General features: G+C 39.4%; 1 protein-coding gene across 2 annotated transcripts; it reads right to left on the reverse strand.

Annotated features, from left to right (window-relative positions):
• Positions 1–901: 901 nt before the first annotated feature.
• Positions 902–23477, reverse strand: LOC127797586 (protein ROLLING AND ERECT LEAF 2-like). 2 transcript variants are annotated; one of them, XM_052330617.1, is made up of 6 exons: positions 23265–23477; positions 20771–21937; positions 19824–19895; positions 14329–14537; positions 3262–3515; positions 902–2029 (listed from the first exon to the last, which is right to left on the reverse strand). In XM_052330617.1, exons 2-6 carry the CDS (start codon positions 21885–21887, stop codon positions 1354–1356), a joined length of 2328 nt encoding a protein of 775 aa, XP_052186577.1. In that variant the 5' UTR covers positions 21888–21937; positions 23265–23477; the 3' UTR covers positions 902–1353. The 2 variants fall into 2 exon arrangements, with proteins under 2 accessions (XP_052186577.1, XP_052186578.1); XM_052330618.1 differs by having other exon boundaries at positions 20771–21954.
• Positions 23478–23834: the final 357 nt, after the last annotated feature.

Raw genomic sequence — 23834 nt, forward strand, 5'->3', positions numbered from 1 at the left:
TGTTCTTTTGCCAATAAAGTCTATTTGGTTAATTGTATAAAAGATCCATGTATATCGTTAAAGGGTTTAAAAAATTAATATATAAATAAAAAAGAATTGGAGACATGTGTAAATCATTTAATATATTTCAATCCATATGCATTTAATATCCAATTATAGTGCAGTTAACATTCTTAGCTCGTGCACAAGATACAAACATTTAGGGCACACTAAAATTTAATTATGCCAATTGCAAAACTTTCACAACTTTTGGGAGTATATAGTAAAATTTGTGTATGGGGAAATTTTTAAAGTTTAGGGGGGGGCGACCACGGGCCATGCACCCCCAACCCCCTCCGCCCCTGATTCTCTATAGTAGAGTTTCACTTCACGCATGTTCTTATGTTGTCCCCTAATTGACATAACTTCTTCTCTGCCAATGAAAAAAAATACTGCCAAGACATAGTACAAAACTACATTTCAAGCTTGAGAATTTTAAAGTTTCAGTCTGCAAGTGAAGAATTTTGTATGAACAGATCCAGATATTTAACGCCAAACAAGTACTTTGGGCAATAGCTTTCCAAGTCTTACATTCCAGGATTCCATTATTACAGTTCAGGATGAGAAAAGGTAACCCAAGGCAAGCGCACACAAGATTCCAACTACCATTTCAGCCTTGGAAATGGTCAATTGTCGATAAATTGCATGAAAGATTATGCACAATAAAAGCTGTATTTGTTTCAAATGTGCCTCGGATCATAACGCAGCACCCAAAAGTCACAGCCAACTCAGAGTCACAGTGATCTTTCTGGTTGAAACAAATAAATTCAGGGTTGAAACCACTTATACCACCTATAAACCCTTTACACTATAAGGCATGCGCCTGCGCTGAACCACAGGCAGTATGACATGCACCAATTCCTGACTAAGAAATAGCATTTAATTTAAAATTAGCCAGACGACTGGAAATATAGACATTATCCATGTAATATACATATATAACCTTCGATTCTATATTCTTATGTTCAGATAAGCTGTACAGGTTCACGATAAACAAACAAAGAACAGATTTACCCTACAACCAAACCAAGCATTCCATTTAAAATTTTCACCTTGCAGTAATTGCCGACTATAACCGGCTCCCCTTATTTGCTGCCAAAATGAAAATGGGGGGAACCTCCAATGAAGTACTCATTTATTTATTTTTTTACCCGATGCACAAATTCCAGAAGTAACTTCCTCCCACTTGGTTATTGATCAATATTTCTCCAATCTATGGCCACTGTCTGCGGTGCTTGTTGCTTCTCTATATCCTATCTCTTCTTTCCTTAATTCTTTTGGTTTGTTTCCTTCTCTAGGGTAGTTAAAAGCCATTCACGGTTGTGACTTGAACTGATTGTAACTAACCTTAGCTTCTTGAATGGCCCTTTCAAGTTCACTAAACATATTAAAAGAAGACCCGGCAAAGTTTTTCAACTGACCTATAAAACCCACCAAACTTGACTGAAAACGATGAGAACCTGCTACCCAATCCTCTGAAACTTTGTTTTCCGATAAATTAATTGGTATCTCACTGTTGCTGCCAGCCTGCTGGGATGATGACTGAGGATTCATACCCTTCCCTTGCTTCTTTTGACGAGGTAACAGGTTGCTTACTGCTGTGGTTAAGCCCCTCACAGAATCCACAACGTCCTTGGAAGGAAGTGTATCGAGCAAGTCCAACCAAACACTACATGTGACGTATATGGGTGGGCCATAATTTCGTACTGGTGGGAGTTGCATCCTCCTTTTCCTCTTGGAAGATTGCTGTGGAAGACACACACATTTCGAAAGCCAGTCATTTATAGCCTTCACATATGTTTTCTGAGCCCCAATCCAATTTGTAAAACTTGAAATCAGCAAGCTCAGTTCACTTTCAAGATGGATGGTAATCTCTCTGTGTGCTTCTGATTGTAAGGAGATTTTGATGTTTCCGTTATTGCATGTGTCTGAAATAATTTGGAACTGAAGGGCGTGGCACTCGGACATCCCTTCCCACATCCGTTTTAACCTGATATATTTATAAGTCAGTCACATGGTTAATTATATGCACAACTTACACAAATAAAAAAGAATGCATGCATATATAATATGAAGTCATGTTCACACGTTTGCGTGTAAGCGTACATATGCATATTTCCTTGCTGATACTATATCGTGCACAAAAGCATTGTCAGATTAGCACAGAGACATCTTTGTTGTCCATTAATGAATGGTTGTCTATCAGATTACTCCTCAACTATTACTAAGGTTCTTGCTAAAATTTAAAGACAAAAATGATCACATTGACCACATAAGCATTCTTAATTTGGGAAAGTAAATAAAGAAAAAAGATGCTCACAACTTGTTTCTGAGGCAAAAAGGACAAATCCTGATCTTAAACTTGTCAAGTAATGATGCATAGGCTTTTTGATAGTGGAGAATCAAGAGACCCAAGTGTGTGAGCAAAAATTGCAGCGTCCAGTGCCCATTTAGTGAACTAAATTCACAAGTAACCAAGAATATTTGTGTAAATCCATTAATGCTTCAATGTGCATAACAATAGTGCATAAAAGCATATATAGTAGCCATTTTCCTGTGCTCATTAAGCTCTCAATAACTTGAATTTACTCTAGTCAACAGATTTAATCTTAGCCACCAACCACCGCTTCAATTATCTTCTATATGGCATATTTTATTCAATAGGGTTAATTTCTTGGAGATTTTGGAAACACATTTGTCTTATGTTAAGTTTCACAGGTTAACATATAAAAAATCTCAGCTCATCTTCAAGAAAATGTAGGACGGATTGGGCTTCTCTAGTAAGGGATCATCTTGCTGGTAATCACTAGGGGAATAATAATATTGGATCAGTATAATGTATTCTTGCAGCAGGATCCCTGATGACTAGGATGGCTATGCTTTGGATGAAAGCTGGACAATGATCTCAGGTGGTCACTGAAGGAGTTGCCATGGGCACAAAACTTGTACATGTCTTTCGTTTATTTATTTGCTTCTAGTTTTGAATAACTGAGATTCAAATTATTATCAAGATTCACATCTAAATATAAACCATGGTTTATACATGCTATTAAACAGAGGGTTTTGGACCAAGTATTATGAGATTCATCGGTTTTAGAACAGAACAAAATTTTGTTAGTGCGTCAAGTAACCCCAATGACAAATAAAATTCTGTAGACATTCCATACCTCCCATTAGCCAAAAGATTGAAACACTACACAAAATGGATTAAAAACCACATACCCTTGTATCAACTCCTCAAGCTGTGGCTGCAGCTCTGTGTCTCTTAGCTCCTCAATTTTCTTTGAAATTGAGTCAATTCTGTGAATTGCAACCCTGATTCTTGAGTGTAGATCCTTAACAGCAGCTCGAGTTTTATCAATCCTGATGGAAAATTTCCTGCTAGAAGGTTCCCCACTGGAAAATTCCCCCTTGGATTCTAGTTGTCTTAGAAGTTTACACTTTAGGTCATACTCCTTTCTGACCAACTTACTGGCCTGACAGTACAAAATTATTCGGGATACCCTAATTAGTGACTGCACATACACTGTAATATTTCAAAACTACTTGATGACAAGTAAAGTTAGTTCCCAGATTTCAAGAGGCAGATATCATTCCAAATAATCACCTTTTCAACTTATGATGTCAGCTGGTTCATAGTAGACCAAAAGAACAAATATGAAATACAGAAGCTAAGCAGATAACATTTTGATTTCTGGTGAACTTAGAAATGCACAAAGCTAAAGAATGAAACATAAAACATATTGATTGAGGTTCTAGAATTCAAAACTCAAAGCAAAAATATAATCAATGCTCCATTGAAATTTTGAAACTACAATTGAACTTCTGGCAGACCATATTCCTGTTACAGGGTAATCCATTACTGCTTTACCCAGTATATGGGTAGTAATGTAAATCATTTTGCTTATAAGGTATAAACTTACAATTATTATTGGTATGGGAATTTTATTGCACTAAAAGCGAGCCTTGATAATAACAGTAAGATGCTCCATTGTGACTAAAGTCACAAGTTCGAGTTCAGTGTTAGATCCTTGGATCTGACAAGGGTTAATTCCATGAATTGAGAAGTAAGAGAGATTGAAAGAGAATTGATAGAATCGGGAAGGGAGAAAAATTCAATCTTCAATTGCATGCCTCCTTTCTTGTACAACCACCCTCTTATAGGGATCATTAGCTACCTTCAGTTGCAGTAACTGAAACCCTAACAACCCTGTAACAGCCACACTTCTAACTGATTTACAACAGCTTCTAACTGACTTACAACAACGAGGCAACCCCCAGCCTTTTCTAACCAATCTATAACAATGGCAGCCCCCCCAATTTACACAATTATCCCTCCTATAGCCTAGGATCGTGACAATTCCCCCCCCCCCCCTCTAGAATTTTCTTGTCCCCAAGAAATTATAACTGAGCCACCCCTAGGAAATTGTTTGAGTAAATCAGAAAGGTACTCCCATGAGGTGTGGTCGTGGGTGTAAATGAGACCATTGTACCAAGACTTGGGTTAGGGGCACTGAAGCATTGTAGTCAACCTGCTTGTCAAGAATTGCCAATGGTTCCACATTCTCTTCTAAGTCCTCAGATGGAAGGGGAAGTTCCAAACTGGTAGTATCGAGGGGTCCAATAGACCTTTTCAGCAAGGACACATGAAAAACTGGATGAATCTGCACTTCAGGGGGCAGCTGAAGGCAAAAGACCACGTTTCCCACTTTAGCTTCAATTTTGAAAGGTCCGTGGTACTTAGGACTTAACTTGGATGCTGGTGTAGGAGAAAAAATGTGCTGTTGAAACCGCTTGACCTTCAAATACACCATGTCCCCAATATCAAACTCCCTCTCACTCCTCTGTCCGCCATTTGCTTCATTCTGTTCTGAGCGATAGCCAATTCTTTTTTTTATCACCTGCAACACCTCCTGCTGTTGCTGTAAATAATGATCCACTGCCCTTCCAGTGTCTAAGGATCGTATGGAAGCAGGTAATAACGGGGGTTTGAATCCAAATAAGGCTTCAAAAGGGGTCCGCTTGATGGAACTATGATAACTCAAATTGTACCACCATTGAGTGAGTGGCAGCCACTTATTCCAGCTCTTAGGCCTCAAAAAACTAACACACCTGAGATAATTCTCCAAACATTGGTCGACCCGTTCCGTTTGCCCATTAGTTTCAGGGTGATAGGCCGACGACATGTGCAACTTCACTCCTAGATTTCAAAACATCTCCGGCCAAAAAGTTCTGGTGAAAATTTTATCTCTATCCGATACAATAGATAGGGGCAGCCCGTGAATTTTAACTATGGAATCCAGCAGCGTGCATGCCACTTCTTGAGCTGTAAAGGGAAGGGATGAGCTTATGAAATGGGCAAATTTAGTCAACCTGTCTATCACGACTAATATGACAATCCTTCCCTCGGACTTAGGCAACCCGCAACCCCTCCACAAAATCCATGGAAATCTGCTCCCAAGCCTGATCTGGAATAGCCAATGGCTGCAGGAACCCCGGGTAAGCAACCTGCTCATGCTTGCAGCGTTGGCACACCTTCCAGGCCAACACAAAAGCAGTTACATCCCTCCTAAGTCCCCTCCAATAGAACAGTTGTTTCACCCTGTGATAAGTGACCCTTATTCCTGAATGTCCCCCCGATGGAGAATTATGCAAAGATTGTAAAATCTGCTCTTCTAATTGAGTATCATCTCCAATTACTAACCTGCCCTTAAACCGCAATATACCTGCTGACAGTGCATAACCAGGCTGATTTGCAGGCCGTATGGCCAACTGTGACACAAGAGACTGAGCCCACTCCGACTTCTCATAGCTAGCCGTGATGTCCTTCACCCAATCAGGTACTATGGCAGATATAGACTGGCAGCTGCCTGACTCATCCCTTCTCGATAATGCATCTACCACTATATTTTCTTTCCCCCTTGGGTATTGAATCACATAATCCAATCCCAACAATTTAGTAACACCATTTTTCTGCAATTGAATATGGAGGCGCTGCTGCAACAAAAATTTGAGGCTTTCATGATCTATCCATGTTACAAATTGATTACTCTCCAAGTAATGCCTCCACTTCTCCACTGCAAAAAGCATCACAAGCAACTCCTTGTCGTATATGCTCAATCCCACATGTCGTGGGACTAAGGCCTGACTAATGTAAGCCAAGGGCCTTCCCTCTTGTACCAACACATCCCTATCCACACATCGCACGCATCAGTCTCCAGAATAAACGTTTTCGAGAAATCGGGTAAAGCCAATTTTGGAATGCAGCCTCTGCATTTGGGTTCCATTGGAAGCCATATTTTCTTAGCAAATCAGTCAGGGGCCCTACTGATAATGCCATAACCTTGAATAAACTTCCTGTAGTAGCCCGTAAGACCCAGAAATCCCCTCAACTCCTTTGCGGTCCTTGGTTGCGGCCATTCAGCCATGGATTCAATCTTCTTTGGATTTGTTTCCACCCCTTCTCCTGATATAATATGGCCCAAATACTCTACCTGCTTAGTAGCGAAAGTACACTTGGACAACTTTACATACAATTGGTTGAATCGCAGGATTTCAAATGCTGTTCTCAAATGATCTAAATGTTGTTCATAGGTGGGGCTGTGGATGAGAATATCATTGAATTTTCTCAAGTAGGGTTCAAATATGTGGTTCATCAAGGATTGAAAGGTTCCAGGTGCGTTAGTTAATATGAAGGGCATAACGGTGAACTTGTATAAACCCTGATGGGTTTGAAAGGCAATTTTCAAGATGTTGGCAGGGTTCATTCGGATTTGATGATACCCAACTCGTAGGTCAAACTTAGAAAAAATGGTGGCTGAAGCTAGTTCATCAAGTAAGTCTTCAATAATAGGGATTGGGAACTTGTTCTTGATAGCGAGGGCGTTAAGTTGGTGGTAATCCACACAAAAATGCCAAATCTCATCTTTTTTCTTAACAAGCAAAACAAGAGAAGCCAAGGGACTTTGACTGGGTTGTGTCATGAACCTAGGGTTCATAACGGGCTGAAATTGGCATTCGGAGGGATCCGAGAGGCTTAGGATTAAGAACAGAATATTTAGAGGGGAATTTGGACAGAAATGGGGAGAAATTAGAGAGAATTGAGGGAGGGCAGTAGAGAGAAATGAGAAGGAGATTTGAGAGAATTGAGGGAGAGCAGTAGAGAGAAATGAGAAGAAGATTTGAGAGAATTCTTAGAGAGAGAATAAGAGTTTCATTAATCAATTCAAGCATAAAATGCTTTCCTCTTACAATTGACCTTTTTATAGGCATAGCTAGATGCTTAAGTAATTTCGAACAATATCCTAACAGCACCCATGTGATTCTCACAACTTGTAAAATATCCCTAACTAACTATTATACCTTATTACAATAATGCCCCTTTATTGCTCCTAAGGTCATGACAATTCCCCTCCCCTTGAAAGGTTTCTTGTTCCAAAAAAACTTATTACAACCAATCCATTGTTTCTTCATCCAATGCCCATCTTCACCCATTGGTTTCTTCTTCGCTTTTCCTTCTTATCTTGTTTTTCCCTTTTCTTTTGCTTTCTCTTTTCTTTCTCCTCAGCAGCAACAACATTATATCTTGTTGCCACACCAATGGAAACATGAATGAGCAAAACATCAAGGGTCTCGGTCCCTTCAACAAAGAATTCCTTATCTTTCTTCCTTTCATCTTGTTTTGCTTTATCCTTCTGCGTTCTCCATTGCTCCAGATCAGAAACATATTGCTGATCCATAGTAGGAAATTCAACAACTCCTTCCATTCCTATTCTCTCAAAAGAAATAGATTTAAGATCTCCACAATCAAAGGTTGTTCTGGTCCTTTCCATTCCAAGATCTTTGGCTCCCAAATTGCTAGCGAACATCTCAGCTTCATGCTCAATAGTTATCTCCTCCCACGGTGTCATATTGAGGGTTTTAACATTTAGATTCTCAGTACCAGTAGGGGTGCTTGAGATGTTGCCAACCGTTGGACTGCCATCCCCCAATTCTTCAATCCCTCATTCCATGTACTCCTCAGTCCTCTCCACCTTCTTGCTGCCCATTTTACCCCAAGTCAAAGAATCCTTAGCTTTTGGTAGGTCCAAAATAGGAGGAAGGATTCTAGCCCCAATATCTGTGTAGATTGAGGGTCCTTCAATTAGATTTTCTTGATCCAATGCTATTCCATTTCCCACAAACTTCTGATCTGAAACACCCCCAAATCCTTCAGCCCATGCACTAGCCAACGAGGGTAATGAGTTGGCATCTTCCTTGTCAATTTCGCCTAAACCGGTATACTTCTTCTGCTCACTATTGGAGGTGAGCAATGAATCTGCTTCCTGCCTCCACAATTTCTCCTTCAGCGGCTCTATTTTAAGGAATTCGTCTTTGTTAAAACTCCCACGATAATCATCGAAGTATTCAACGGGAAAGTTGTAATGATACTTCTTAATTAGTATCATTGCAAACTCCTGCAGCTTCTCGTGGAACATATGGCCAAATTCCTCGCACTCTTCATCAATCCCACTCCTGGTTCCTTTGTCTCTTCGGCTAGACTCATTCTCAAACTTCTTTCCCCATATTTGATGCTTCTGGTCAACTGAAAATGAAACATTTTTCTGCTGTTGTTGAGGATCTGATTGTCTGATGTGGGCACTGCTTCCCAAAACCTCCCGAGTAGGACATCTCACTAAAAATGCAGCATTGTTCCGCTACAATTGAGGCTACTCTCTTGCATGAAAATTAACTACTGAAAATGCAACATCATTCGGCTGCAATTGAGACCCCATTTGTTTCATGTGTGCCCTACTTCCCATGGTCAACATCTCACAGACATGACACTTGGAAGACCAAGGGATAGGGGTTCTATACATACTGCTCTTCACTAATTCGCTGCTATTAGTCATTAAACTTCTAATCACTGAAATTGATTGCCCCGGCCTTTAACTCGAATTTGTCGGAATTGCCGGAGCTCATTGGAATTTGCTTCGCACTTCCAAGTTCGGCCTTAGCTATTAGCCCAAGCTCAATCTCTGTGCGTCGAAATCGAATTTCTGCTTCGTCCTCAATTACACATGCTGATTGACTCTAATGCAATAGACACAATTTGCCGGATTCAAGCCGAAATCCGTCTGACGCTCCTTCTCATGCCAATTTCGAGCAAGACTTATTAAAATTCACTGCCGTTCGTTAACATCTTGCCTCGCCCATTCCGAATCTATTGCTAGATCACCTTCGTAAATCATTGTTGGAGATTAATATCTCCCAACATCAACCACTTTCCAAGTGACTAGAGTCGCCAAACTTGCTCTGCCTAACCACCGACCGCAATTGACAACGGTCAGGTCTCCTACTTCCTTGTCCAACTCACTCATGAACCTCTTGGTCATCTGCGTCACCGCCTTCAACGGACTCCCGCACCAATCGCGAATGCTCCTCAGTTCGTGTCCCACGTAGTCATTGCTTCTTTTCGGTACTCGAATCCTTCCCAACCTGATTGGTTGGTGTTTTCAATTGGGTTGATGTTCAATGGGTTCCCCCAGAGGTCTAGGTAAGGCCGATGACTACATGATTTCTAGCCCAATTTGCAATTGCTTCTAATTCCAAAAATCACCAGAACTCACTGCTACTCCAATCACTACACCCACTGTATCGCGACACTCTCAATTCCAACCCACTATATGGTGTCACTCTCGAGTTCAAATAACGACACCCACATAACTGCTAATACTTGGAATCCCACTCCAATCGCGACCTTTTGGGCTGAGGACCACTAGCAAATAGTTTATTGCATTCGCCTGGGTTGCCGAGAATCGTGGCCATATCTCACCTCCTCTATCACGGTCGGATCTAAAAATTCACTAACCTGATCGTCCTTCGAAGTCGCCTCCAGAAGTCGGCAACACGCTTGAGTTTCACAACCGAGCGTCACTACCGACTTCGCCTCCAAAAATCAACAACACTTCCAATTCGAAATCACCCGGCCTTGAGTCTGCTTCGGTGTTTGGAAGAGCCAGTCGCAACGAATTCTACGGGTGGAAATCTTCTTGTTCGATTCAAATATAATTTCCGATCAACCTGAAGAATCAACTCCTTATTGCAATCTTAATGATTGGCTAAGGACCACCAATAGATGGTAGCTCCTTGAACCAGTCTGGGTTGCTAAAAATCGCGGCCTAGATCGTCGGAAATCAATCACAAAGGAGTCGTTGATAGCCTTCGGACATTAACAGCCAAGAAACGCTGCTCTAATACCAATTTGTCATGAACCTAGGGTTCATAGCGGGCTGAAATTGGCATTCGGAGGGATCCAAGAGGCTTAGGATTAAGAATAGAATATTTAAAGGGGAATTTGGACAAAAATGGGGAGAAATTAGAGAGAATTGAGGGAGAGCAGTAGAGAGAAATGAGAGGGAGATTTGAGAGAATTCTTAAAGAGAGAATGAGAGTTTCATTAATCAATTCAAGCATAAAATTCTCTCATCTTACAATTGGCCTTTTTATAGGCATAGCTAGATGCTTAACTAATTTCTATCAATATCCTAGCAGCACCCATGTGCTTCTAACAACTTGTAAAATATCCCTAACTAACTATTATACTCTATTATAATAATGTCCCTTTATTGCTCCTAAGGCCATGACAGGTTGTATGACCAATTTGGATAGCATTTTTTTAACCAATTTTTCTATTTCATTTTTCTGGACAGGGGGGCACCTGTAAGATCTAATGTTTACAGGTTCAGCATTAAGCTTAAGGTATATGGAGTGGTCAAAAAAATCGTTTAAGGCTAAGGTGGAGGGTTCAGCGAAGATATCCTTAAACTCAACCAGTGTACCTCTGAAAGTGTAGATATCCTTAAACTCAACCAACAATAATTGTAAAGAGTCTTGGGAGTGTACCTTTGAAAGTGTGAGTAAGGTAGATATATTCGTAGGTGGAGTACTCACCAATCACTTGGTCACCCTTGTTGTCTTCCCCCAACTCCACAACATATAGGGAATATAATTGTGCCTCATAATTCCCTTCTTGTTGCAACATTTTTTGCATCTTTTTCCCCGTGATCAACTTGCATTCTCCAACCTCTAAGCCCCCTATCAGTGTCACCTTCTTTCCCCCTACCTCAAATGTCACCTCCAGATTATTAAAATCAAACACTAGGGGGTTGACTATCCACATCCAATCCACCCCAAGAACTATGTCACAGTCTCTTAATTTCAAGAGTCTAAGATCTGTAGTGAACTCTTAACCTTGCATCACCCATGGAAAACTCGGGCACTTCAGCTTGCTAAACATCTTATTGCCGTTGGCCACTATAACAGCTAAAGGAAACGTGGCTAATGTTGGGCTCTTCAACTCCTTAACAGTAGCCTCGTTCAAAACACTGTGGGTGCTCCCACTGTCAATTAGGACAATCAACTTCCTCTTCCCATGTTGCCCCTTAACCTTGATTATCTTGCCTGATAGACAGCCTTGAAGAGCATGTAATGAGATTTCACCATCTTCCTCCCCTGCTTCCTATACTTCAGCCTCTTCCTCTTCTTCCATGACAGCCTCTTCTTCATCTTCCACTTCTTCATCTCTACCCCTCTTCTTCATCTTCCACTTCTTCATCTCTACCTTCCATCTACATTAGTTGTCGCCAACATTGGTGGCTGGGAACATATTTTTCGCTGCACCTGAAGCACAACCTAAGTTGTCTCTTTTGTTCCATCGAAAGAGCCTTCATTGGAGTCACATTTGATGATCCCTCGGTCATCAACCCCTCTTTTCCACAGCCCGATTGACTGATTTATAACTCCCACTACTACTGATCTAAGAACCACTTCCCTCGAAATTCTTAGTCAGCATTCGGTGCTTCCTAAAGATCGCCTCAAGTGCTAACTCCTGGAGCCTGGCCTTCTCTGTAGCTTGCTTAACAGTGGTTGGTTGCATCATCTTTACTGTTGGTCGCAGTTCATCATTTAAGCCACTGATGAAACTCGACACGAAGTAAGGTTCCTCTAAAGTCAGGTGTGAAAACATGAGCAACGACCTCAATTCTTCAAACTTGATTAGGTAGTCATCTATTACACCTACCTGTTTTAATTTGCTAAACTCTTCCACCAAATTGGTCATAGCCCTTTCCCTGAAACGAGCACAAAATTCTTTTGCAAACTCCTACCAATTTAATTCAGATCTTCCACCACTCCACCCTTGAAACCATGCATTTGCGATGTCATTAAGGTATGTCGTAGCCAGATTCACCTCTTGACTGTCGACCACGCAATAATAGTGGGAAAACCGTTCACAGCGTTAAAACCACCAACGCGACTTGCCCCCATCGAATGCCGGTATTTCCAGCCTCAACATTGGCATATTACCCTGGGTCGTATATCCCCCTCGGTTGAAAGCCCCTGCCATGGATTATGATCAATCCTCTATCTCCACAAGATCGAAAGTATGCTTACGATTCCCTGCTCCTATCAAGATCGAAGCGGTGACTGTTCTTGAAGGAAAATCAGCAGGCGAACTCCTTAGGACAATACTCAATTGTTGCCCGAACCTTGAAAACTCCTCCTTGAGACTAGAAATGTCCCCCCGAATGTCGGTGATCTCAGCCTTCACGCTCTTCTCCACTGACATTATCATATCCTTCATCACCGCATTCTCGACTCTGCCCCTACTCACCTCCTCTTGAGTCTAGTAGAGGCCAAGTTCCACCAACTCGAACTGACCCTCTAATTGTTTGAGAGTTTGGTGAAAGCCTGTCTCCATCTCATCCAATTGGGCCTCCAATTGTCTCATTCTTGTTCCTTCCGCCATGTCTCTTTCGACTGCTATCTCTGGTTGTCAAAGCAACTCTCTAGTAAGCTCGAATTACCCAAATCAATGAACCCACCGGCCATCATCTTATCCCATGTCGTCTAATTCCCGATTCAATTCGAACCTTTGGGTTTGACCGTGCCTATTCCATCGAACTCGCTTAACAAACCCACTTCGCCTGCCAAGACCGTCAGCTCTAATAGCACTAGGATTTGACAAGCGTTAATTATGTGAATTGAGAAGTAAGAGAGAATTGAGAGAGAGAGAGAGAGAGAGAGAATCGGGAAGGGAGAAAAATTCACTCTTCAATTGCATCCCTTCTTTCTTGTACAACCACCCTCTTATAGGGTTCATCAGCTACCTTCAGTTGCAGTAACTGAAACCCTAACAACCTTGTAACAGCCACGGTTCAAACTGATTTACAACAACGAGGCCCCAGCCGTTTCTAACCAATCTATAACAACATTAGCCCCCCCTCCCCCCCAATTTACACAATTATCCCTCCTATAGCCTAGGGTTGTGACATTCAAGTACCTCCTATCTGCAAGCAATGGTAAGGATGTACAAAAATAACCCTCCAAAGATGCTCAAAAAGCAGGGGCTCCTCATCCATTTGGGACACCCTTTATGGAAATTTGGTCACACTATGAGTCACAATGTTGCAAACCAATAAAAGGCCCAGGCAAGGGCCTCGGACATTAATGAATTACATTTATGAGGATATATCTTTATACCATATTAAGTTATTTTGGGCACCTGGAACTGAGAACTGAGAATTACAGAGGGAAAAATACAAAATCAAATTCCACAAATAAATTTTGATATATTGCCACAAAATGGTGACAGTCAATAGCATGTCCATTTACAGAAGAAATTGAATATTTATATCACTATTATGGCAATACTCAATTTAGGGATTGGAATGTCAGATATGTCATTTTACATCTAATCACAATCATGATGGCACTGCATCACTGCAATGCCACCTCCTTCAGCCCAACCCCCCCACCCCGTGGACAAAGCATGTGGGAGGCACTCCACTACAACCATTATTCTCCACCCCAAATGCAGCAATAATAACCGTATGTTACTCATTACATGCATGAGTATGATAATCATAGCCCAGAAGTCAGAACAGAAATTGGTGAATCCCGAAAGATTATCAGTCTTCATGTTCATGTTTTCAGATCATCTAGCCAAAAACATAAGAAAGGCTACATTAAATGTTCAAAAGCATGCCAATTGACTCCAGAATTAGCTTCAGCCACTTTGACTTTACAGAGAGAGAGAGAGATCATTGTGGACTGGCAGGCTTCAACATAACAAAAACATGTTTCTCAATATAACATAGCAAAACAAATGAACTTGAAAAATTGTACAGGAGAGGTAGCAAACACTAGACCAAAATAATATCCCCCATTAAAATGAGGAAATCTGGAAGTTGAATCTGAGTCAAAAGGTAATGTTTAAATACCATTCGTTATTGAATGAAGAACAAGTACCTTGACTTCATCATAAAGCTTTCTCTCCCATGCATATAATCTGTCTAATGTAGACGCATGACTTCCTGAGGTCATACAGAAATTATCAAATGCACTACTGTTGGGGTCTTCGATATCATCTCTTGTGCCACTAGGATCCAAGGATGAAGAGAAGTGTAATGATGTTGTACGATGCCAAGTTAAATACTTCACCGAAGTTTGAGCTTGCTCTAGGTGGACAACCGAAAAAAGGGGAAAAAAACAGATAAGTAATCAACAATAATCAATTGGACATTCAGGCAAACGTGAAGATGCTTATCATTTTTTTTGTTGCAAAAACGTGTGTGTGTGTACATATCATGTGTGTTTTAGCTACCATTGATATGGTGAGTGCATCTTTGTTTGCTGCTTTCTTGTATCTTTATTTATATGGGTACAGAGATGTTCATAGTGCCTACTTAAAGAAGAAAAAGGAATATAAATTGTTTTTCAGTATTTCCTTCATATTGGGTAAACACCCCCCCCCCCCCCCACCAGGAGTGTAAACAAGTCAAGTTGGGCTTTGTTAGGGCTTTGCTCGTTTACTTATGAATGTCTTCAAGCTCGATTCGTTTATATATTTTCATGTTCATGTTTGGTTCATTTAACTTAAATGAGCCTCATTTCAAGCTTGAACATTAACAATAAATGAACCGAATAAATGAGTTTGTCATTTTCAGGCTCATTTATTGTTCATGAACAATAGACGAGTGTATTCAAAAGATAAATAACTTCATTGGAAAAAAAGAAAAGAAAAAGAGAAAGAAATTGTTTATGAAAAGAAAAAAATAATTATATAATTATTTACATATAATACATTATATGTACTATAATATGTTGGTTCTCAAAGAAAGAAATAAAGAAACTTGGGTAGCATCTCAAAGAGAGTTGTTAGTCAAGCTATCCTTAATTTAGAAGCCAATCATATCTTCAGCTTTTGGAAATTTCTAAATCAGTCTTTAGGAACCTTTCCAATATTGTTTAGGAAACTTCCTATTTGTATATAGTTAAATCTTTCCTATTATTTTGCCTTTGTAAATCCTTCCTACATTGTACATTCCTCATCTCTATAAGAGAACTTGTATTTCGTACAAATGAAGTAATGAAGAATATATTCAGTTTTCACATGGTATCAAAGCAATAGTGATCTGCCTTCATTATCTTCTTAATCCGATCAAAAGATTGTGTGCCTTCATTGCCACAATATTGTTTTTGGTTTGATTCCAGCTTATCAGCCATTAATCTCCTCCACCATGTCAGAAATTTCAAAAAACCACTCCTCCCCCTACAGCAGCAGGAGATGTTGTTCCATTTGATTCACCTACGGGAAACATCTCAACTAGTGAATTGTCGGGAATGCATCATTCCTACTGCCTCGATGGTAGAAACTATCTACAATGGTCTCAGCTTGTGTGGATGTTCTTGAAAGGTCGAGGGAAGATAACTCATCTAACTGAGCCTACCCCCAAGGCCTTGGATCCGATTTTTCCTGCATGGGATATTGAGGATTCAATGATCATGTCTTGGCTTTGGAGTTTAATGCAGCCTGAGGTAAGCAAGAACTATATGTATCTTTTGCTAAAGAGATTTGAGATATTGTGAAACATACTTATGCTAAGGTGCAAGATGCTTTTGTTATCTTTGAAATTAAAACAAAGATAAGTAGTACAAAACATGGGTCTTTGACAGTAACTAATTATTATAATAAGATGAATGGATATTGGTTGGAATTAGATCACTATCAAGATATTAAGATGGTGTGTAGTGAAGATGCAAGTACCCTTACTTCTATATTTGAGAGGAACATAATTGTTGAGTTTTTGACTGGTTTTAATGCTAAGTATGATCAAGTAAGCGTGCATCTTTCTTGGTTATTCCCCTACACAAAAAGGATACAAGTGTTATCATGCTCTCACTAGAAAATTCTTTGTGTCCAATGATGCATTTGTTGAAACTCAGTCATTCTTTGGGTCCTCTAGTCTTGGTCACCAGGGGGAGAATGTTCCTACTGGTGACCAAGGTGGTGATCTTCCTATCTTAGATTTGCCTCTTGAGTTACACCCCGTTGTACCTGACTCATCTACTTCTCCCTCGGGTGAATAGGACATACCAGACCCCCAAGAAGCACAGCCACTACCAATGTTGTCATCCTCATTCAGGTTTAAAGGCTCCCCTTATGTCTTCAAGAGAAGAACTCAGCCTATTTCGAATCCTCAACTTGGACCAGCATCTCCTCCAAGTTCAGGTACTGAAATCTCTCATCCCTCTAATCCTTCTAATCCTATTCCTAATGGCTTGGATCTACCTATTGCTATTAGAAAAGGAATTAGGAGTTGTACACAACATCTATTGGCTAATTATCTCTCTTATCATCGTATGTCCCCAAAGCATAGAAGTTTCTTCACCTCTTTGGATACCATTGTTATTTCTAAGACAATTGATGAGGCTTTAAAGGATCAAAATTGGATACAAGCAATGCAGGAGAAGATAAAAGCCTTGGAAAAGAATCAGACTTGGGAAATGGTGTCTAAACCAAAGGGAATCAAACATGTGGGCTACAAGTGGGTCTTTAATTTAAAGTATAATGCAGATGGCACTCTAGAAAGGTATAAGGCTCGGTTAGTTGCTAAAGGGTACACCCAAACCTATGGCATTGACTACCTAGAGACCTTTGCACCTGTGGCAAAGATGACAACAGTAATGTCAAGACTCTAGGATGTCTTAAGGTTTGAATTGGAATTTAGAAGAAGAAGAACAGAATTAGAGGGAGAGAGAGAACAGATTAAGGGAAAAAAGAGAGAGAGAGAGGATTGAAAGAAAAGGACTTGTCATTATTTTATGATGCCCTACCTCATACTATTGTAGGTCTCTTATAGAGCTTCTAGCAATCAGTATTCTTAACAATATAACAACTAACTAACATAATAGCCAAAACAATAAACTAATTCCCTAACCACTTAACCCCCATCTAGTTAGCAACTAACAACACATACAAGTATTTATTAACAACCATTTATTGATTCACCCCTAGGGTCGTGACAAGTAAGGATCCTCTTAGCCCTAACAGCATGTTATAGGTAGCAGTTATAGCAATTTGATGTCAAGAATGCCTTTCTGCATGGAGACTTAGAAGAAGAAGTATTTATAGAGTCACCACCAAGATTTGACAAAGGAGTTGCATGAAAGGTATGCAAACTAAAGAAGGCATTCTATGGGCTCAAACAGTCACCAAGGGCATGGTTTGATAGGTTCTCGAAGGCTATGAAACAAATAGGATATCACCAAAGTAGAGGAGATCACACTCTCTTCATTAAACATTCGATGGAGGGAAGAATGATAGCTTTACTAGTCTATGTAGATGGCATTATAGTGACTAGGAATGATTTTGAAGAGCATAAACAATTAAAGAAGAGTCTTGCTAGAACATTTGAGATCAAAGACCTTGGGGCGTTGGAAGTATTTTCTGGGAATAGAGGTGGCCTACTCTAAAGAAGTGATTTTTCTGTCACAAATGAAGTATATATTGGATTTGTTAAAGGAAACAGGATTGCTGGGAGGTAAAGGAGCAGATACCCCAATAGAACCCAACATCAAGTTGGGGGAAAATTCTAATTGTTAGCCGATGGACAAAGGAAGATACCAAAGACTGGTGAGGCGAGTAATCTATTTGTCACACACTTAACCAGATATTGCATTTGTTGTTAGCTTAGTGAGTCAATTCATGCATAGTCCAACAGAGGAACATATGCAAGCAGTAAGGAGAATCCTATATTTTCTAAAAACTACACCTGGCAAAGCAATTTTGTTCGAATCAAGCAATGACTTGGATATTACAAGGTATACGGATGCAGATTATGCAAGGTCTTTAACTAAAAGACGCTCCACAACAGGGTATTGTGTCTCCTTAGGGGGGAATTTGGTGCCCTAGAGAAGTAAGAAGCAAAGTATAGTAGCTAGAGCTAGTGCTAAGGCCGAATCAAGGCCATGGCTCTAGGGCTGTGTGAATTGATGTGGCTAAGAATTATTCTAGAAGACCTAAAGATTGCTAGTAGTGGACCAATTAAGTTATGTAGTGATAACAAATGAATTATAAGTATTGCACATAACCCCGTGCAACACGATAGAACCAAGCATGTGGAGATAGACATACACTTCATAAAAGAGAAGTTGGAAGCTGGCCTGATTTGTGTACCATGTCCCCTCAGAAAAACAGCTAGTTGATCTTTTGACAAAAGAGTTGCCCCACTAAAAGGTTTGTAGAGTTGGTAGGCAAACTGGGAATGGTGGATATCCATTCACAAGTTTGAGGGGGAGTGTTGGTTCCCAAAGAAAGAAATAAGGAAACTTGGCTAGAATCTCAAAGAGAGTTGTTAGTCAAGCTATCCTTAGAAGCTAATCATATCTTCAGCTTTTGGAAATTTCTAAATCATAATTTAGGAAACTTTCCTATATTGTTTAGGGAACTTCCTATTTGTGTATAGTCAAATTTTTCCTATTGTTTAGCCTTTGTAAATCCTTCCTATGTTGTACATTCCTCATCTCTGTAAGAGGACTTGTATTTTGTACGAATAAAGTAAGAATATATTCAATTTTCACATAATATATAAAATACAAGTGCATAATATTTTAAATGAACAATAAACAATCTTTAAACGAATTATAATGAGCTTGTTCACAAACATAAAGCAAGTTTGTTTATGAACATAAACGAGATGAACAAGCCTTTGTTCAGACTTGGCTCATTTATTAAATGAGCCGAGATTTTTTGTTCAAATTCATTTGCTTACTTAATAAATGAATATAAACAAGTTCAAACCGAACTTACTCATCGATACCAATAGAGTAATATGTGTCATACAGCAGGCACTGTGGCTCTTGGTGTAAGTACCTAGGTGTCATTGAAAACTTCCTTTATTGCTCCCTCGATCCTCAAATACAACCCATTAATTACAAGGGAAAATTGTTTTCACATATACCTTGTTAGTAACTGAGTTACATCCAAGACTCTTACTTTCAAATTCCTTCTGTAAATCAATGTGACCAAGAACAATCTAAAAGGAGTTCAAAGTATTTGCAAATACTAAGTTGTTGGATAAACTAGTGCATGGAACAATGAAGTGACAAACATTAGTATTATTTCCTTTACATGGACCCCTAAGGATTCTTCTATCGTTTATAGCTCTTTACACATCTCAATTTATAAATGGAAGCTTATTAGGTATAACATTTGTTTAAATCCAAAATAGGCCAATACTTTGGATAGCTGATGGAACTTTGAACAAATTTTAAGAAAAATTAATGTTGCATTTATAAATAAGGTAATGTAGTCATTCCTTGTGTATCACCTGTCTTCCATAAAATGTTCAGCAACATCAAGAAAGTTACTAAGCATGCTTACAACAATATGAAGATTTCAGAATAGACTACATGCTCAAAATGACAGTTAACAGATCTAACATCAGGATGGAGAGATATACCTTCCTGGACCTGGTCAAGATCTTCCCCACAAGAGAGACAATTCTTGAAGAATGTCAAAGTTGTTGACAGACCTGCATTAGATTAATTCTGGTCAAAGCCTTCAGAATCTTGAACCTCAAATTAATCCCAATTTTGTTAACTTCTTTTTTTATTTTGTTTGCTTGTCTGGATTTTGTTGGTCAGAATACATGTACACATTTGCTTCCAGATGCTTCCATATAAGCACAGTCACATACAAAGACATACAAACCAAAATAATCTAAGTTACCAGGAAACCAGAAAACAGAAACTGCAGAAATCTTATATATTATTCAACCATGTAACAAACACTCCCTTGAATTTGTCAGGGCCTAGCTGGAGAGATATACCCTCCTGAACCTGAAGATGAGGCAAAGCTCCCCAATATTTATGATTAGCCATCCCATGAAGATGAGGCAAAAGAGATTTTCAATGTAACATCTCAGCAGTCTACTGTTCTAAACTCCCCAATTTCTACTTCACCTAACCCCTTTACGAAATTCAAAGAGCTGACTATTATTATCATATTTGGTAGCCATTATTTTCGGTTCATAATTATTCCTCTCATGCACACATTTAGAACCACTAACTATTATGGCCTCATTAAATCCATTAAACCTTCTAATTTCACAAACAATTAAGCCCAGAGTATTTTATTCTTCCTTTTTTTCTGTCAAGCATCCATTTCTCAACAATGTAGGGTGTCAAAATCAATAAGCCTTCACGAAAGTTGAGGACTTCTAGTATCATAAGATATAATAGAAGTTTTAATCAAGAAAACCTGGAGCAATATTCCTGAACCTCACCCTCAAAAATTTTCAAATTACACATATATTTGTGGTCAAATTAGAGAACCAAAGCCATAAAAGAAGCCATTATTCATTCAAGAAGCAACACAGGGAGGGAGGGAGGGAGAGAGAGAGTTTACGTTCTTTCCCCGCTGAAGTTGGACGGAAATGAAACTTATTTGCTTCAAGCATCCGTGGCACTTCTAACCCACACTCGGAAGCTTTGACAAAGAGATTTTCAATTTCTTTCATGCTTGAAAAGAAATCTTTAGGAGTAACCTCATTTTCTGGGCCATCTGCATTCACCAGTACTCTCCTTATATCATTGGGAACTCCAACACTTGAAGGCATGGTTATCAATGGTGACAAATCAGGAGAGTTATGTCTCTGTCCATCCAAAAACTCAGTTTCTGACTCCAGACTTTTAGCAGCTGGAGTGACTGGTGAAGCACTAGAAGCACTGTGATTCAGTGCCCTATTAATATTTTCATAACTCCTAACCAGTGTATCAGTAGAAGGCTCATCAAATTCATCTTCTGAGTCCTCCTGAGAATTCTCCCTTCCAGGATAATGATCTTTGTTTTCATCAACTTCAGACTCAGAAATTCCCTCTTCCTCTCTCAGTTCACTAGAGATATTGGCATTATCCAACTCTTGGTCCAAGTTCAATCCTCTTCTATCCTGTGAAGAGAACTGATTGTCAATTGGGTGGGAAAGACCGAAGTAATCCCAAGGTGGAGTTTCTGAAGGGAATGGAGTGGTTTCTGTTGATTGTGTCTCGGGTAATTCAGTAGAGTGCAGTTTGTTCCTCTGCAAGATTTTTGAAGAAGCTATGAACCCCATAATTGGTGTAGAAGGCTTTTCTTCAACTTTCTCTGAAACACTCCCCATAAATTGCATGTGATTGACCTGATACTGACCAGAAGTGGGCGAACAAGATGGAGACATGCTTTCAGTTGCATCTACATTAAGTGACACTGTTTGAGAAAATAATGATAGCTGAGATGGGGACCTCTCAGTTCTCACAGGTGGTTCTTGAGTTGCACTAGCAGAAGTGTACGAAAAAGATCCATTTGGAGCTTCAGGCTCTGCAAACTTCCTTAGAACAGTTCCCACAATTCTTAGCATATTTATATATCCAACATGAGTAGCTGCCAAGGAGCACCTGCCATCAAGTGCTTCTCTCACAAACTTCTTCCTCTCACGGCATAGTTGCAAAGCCTTATCTTCTTCTATTTTAGAGCTTGTAGCCCCCATTAATCCTGAATTTTTCTTAAAGTTCCACTTGGTTCAGCATGGGCTTCTTCCTGAAAAGAAAGGTGTTCTGCGTATATGAGAAATACAACAAAAGACTTGATCCTGAGAAATTCAAGTTCTCAGAAACTAAAGAGATCAAAAAGAGAGAAAGAGGGGAAAAAAGTGTAAAAGATATAATTGCCAAACCATATCATGCGCCCTCTTAGAAATGGAAAGATAAAATAGCTGCACAAGTACAATTCATTTATAGAATTCCAACACAAAGTGTTAACCTAATTCTAGCAGCAAGCTACTCAATCATGAATTTCAAATTTTTCCTTGATAACTTACCACATAGAGCCAAAGTTTTCGCTACAGCTATATATATGCCTAGATACCCGGAATAAAGACACATATAACAATATGAACCAGAAATTAGAAAAAAAAAAAAAACGACAAAACAAGAAAAATGAAAACCATCCAAGATTTTCTCTTACAAAAGAAAAAAACAGCCAAAACTGTGAACAACCAGACACCATGATATGGAATTTAGTTAAGAATTCGTTAAGACGGTTATGTAACGAATTAGGCAACCCAATATAAAACATAAAACATATGCAGGCATAGATTCCATATAGAAGGGAATGTATCAGGCATCAACACCAAGAAGTAAAACACTGGCCCGGCCACAATCACGGAGAGAACTCAGGAGACAGAATTCTATATGAATATTCACAATAAAGCACAATTATCTAAGCACTAAACAAACCACTATATAAACAAAATCCAAAAAAAAAAAAAAAGAATAAACACTCCACATTTAAAAAAACCAAAGCACTAAAGCCGCTAAGTTACTACTAAAAAAAGATGTCTTGGATTTCCTTAGCAAACAGTATGTTCTGAGTAGCCAAAGATTTTGAAGCAAGAAACGTCTCTGAGCAATATAGAAGAAGAGGAACAAATTGAAAAGTTGCAGACAATCAAATTTAAGCCTAAAAACAGAAACCCCAAATGAGAAATCTCATTGAGTACTGATCAATGGACTCCCTCGAGCAATCAATCAATAGAGCTTATCAAAATTCACTTACATAAGCAGATAACGGTGGATACACGAATCTCCGTGATCAACATAACAAGAGTAAATGCAACGCTCCATAAGTGTAGAGAGAGAGGGGAAACTGAAAATCAATCAGTCGAATTCAAGTCCAGAACAGAGCAAAACAAGTGATAGTAACCCTTTGGAAATATCTAGAAAGAGAGATCACGTCCGGGAAGCAATACAAATCAAGCAAGTAAGCAGAAACGAACCTAAAATTCCCGAACCGAGATAGCACAAGTAAACCGATCGAATTCAAGTGAAATCAATCCGATAGACCAAAATAAGAAAGAGCTGAGTACCTGTCAAGCGTTAAGTTTGTACCGGACGCTACGGCAGGCGGTGAATCTCACAGAAAACGCTTTTGACAGAACCGCCAGAATATCTAACGCCAGAGAGAGAGAGAGAGGGAGAGGGAGAGGGAGGGAGATGGAAAGATCGCCTTTTCAGGGAAAGAGAGAGAGCGAGCGGTGGAAGCTTTGGCTGCTTCCATGCAAAAAACGGAGAGAGAGAGAGAGAGGGGGGAAATTGATTTCTTCGGGGGACGTATGTGTGTGGGGCCCAATTTAATACGTTTATTATTGAGGCGAATGAACGCGTCGGCCCTACGCAGCCAGCCCACTCGACTCTTCTCTTGTCCACGTGGCATTGTAACGCCTTAACTTTGCTACTTATATAATAATAATAATAATAATAATACACGTATTTGTATTTATTTATAAAGTGTTCTCGTCATTGTATTTATTAAATATATAATATTTAATATCTTATATTCATCCTCAAAGAGTCTTCGTGTCATGTACACATAATTTAAAAATAAAAAATTAAATAAATAAGTCCCACTTGATGGTTGAATTTATTTTTTTTTTCAT

This window comes from Diospyros lotus, chromosome 3 (genome assembly GCF_014633365.1).
Source record: "Diospyros lotus cultivar Yz01 chromosome 3, ASM1463336v1, whole genome shotgun sequence".
In the NCBI taxonomy this organism is placed as follows: Eukaryota; Viridiplantae; Streptophyta; class Magnoliopsida; order Ericales; family Ebenaceae; genus Diospyros; species Diospyros lotus.

Bases quoted from the DNA above. Each gene is read 5' to 3' on its own strand.
- LOC127797586 (XM_052330617.1), bottom strand. From the start codon at position 21,887: ATGGGGGCTACAAGCTCTAAAATAGAAGAAGATAAGGCTTTGCAACTA. The intron at 14,538-19,823 runs GTATATCTCTCC...TTGTCCACCTAG, and splicing joins TCTTGACCAGGTCCAGGAAG to AGCAAGCTCAAACTTCGGTG. The intron at 3,516-14,328 runs GTACTTGTTCTT...TTGTACTGTCAG, and splicing joins AGCTTTATGATGAAGTCAAG to GCCAGTAAGTTGGTCAGAAA.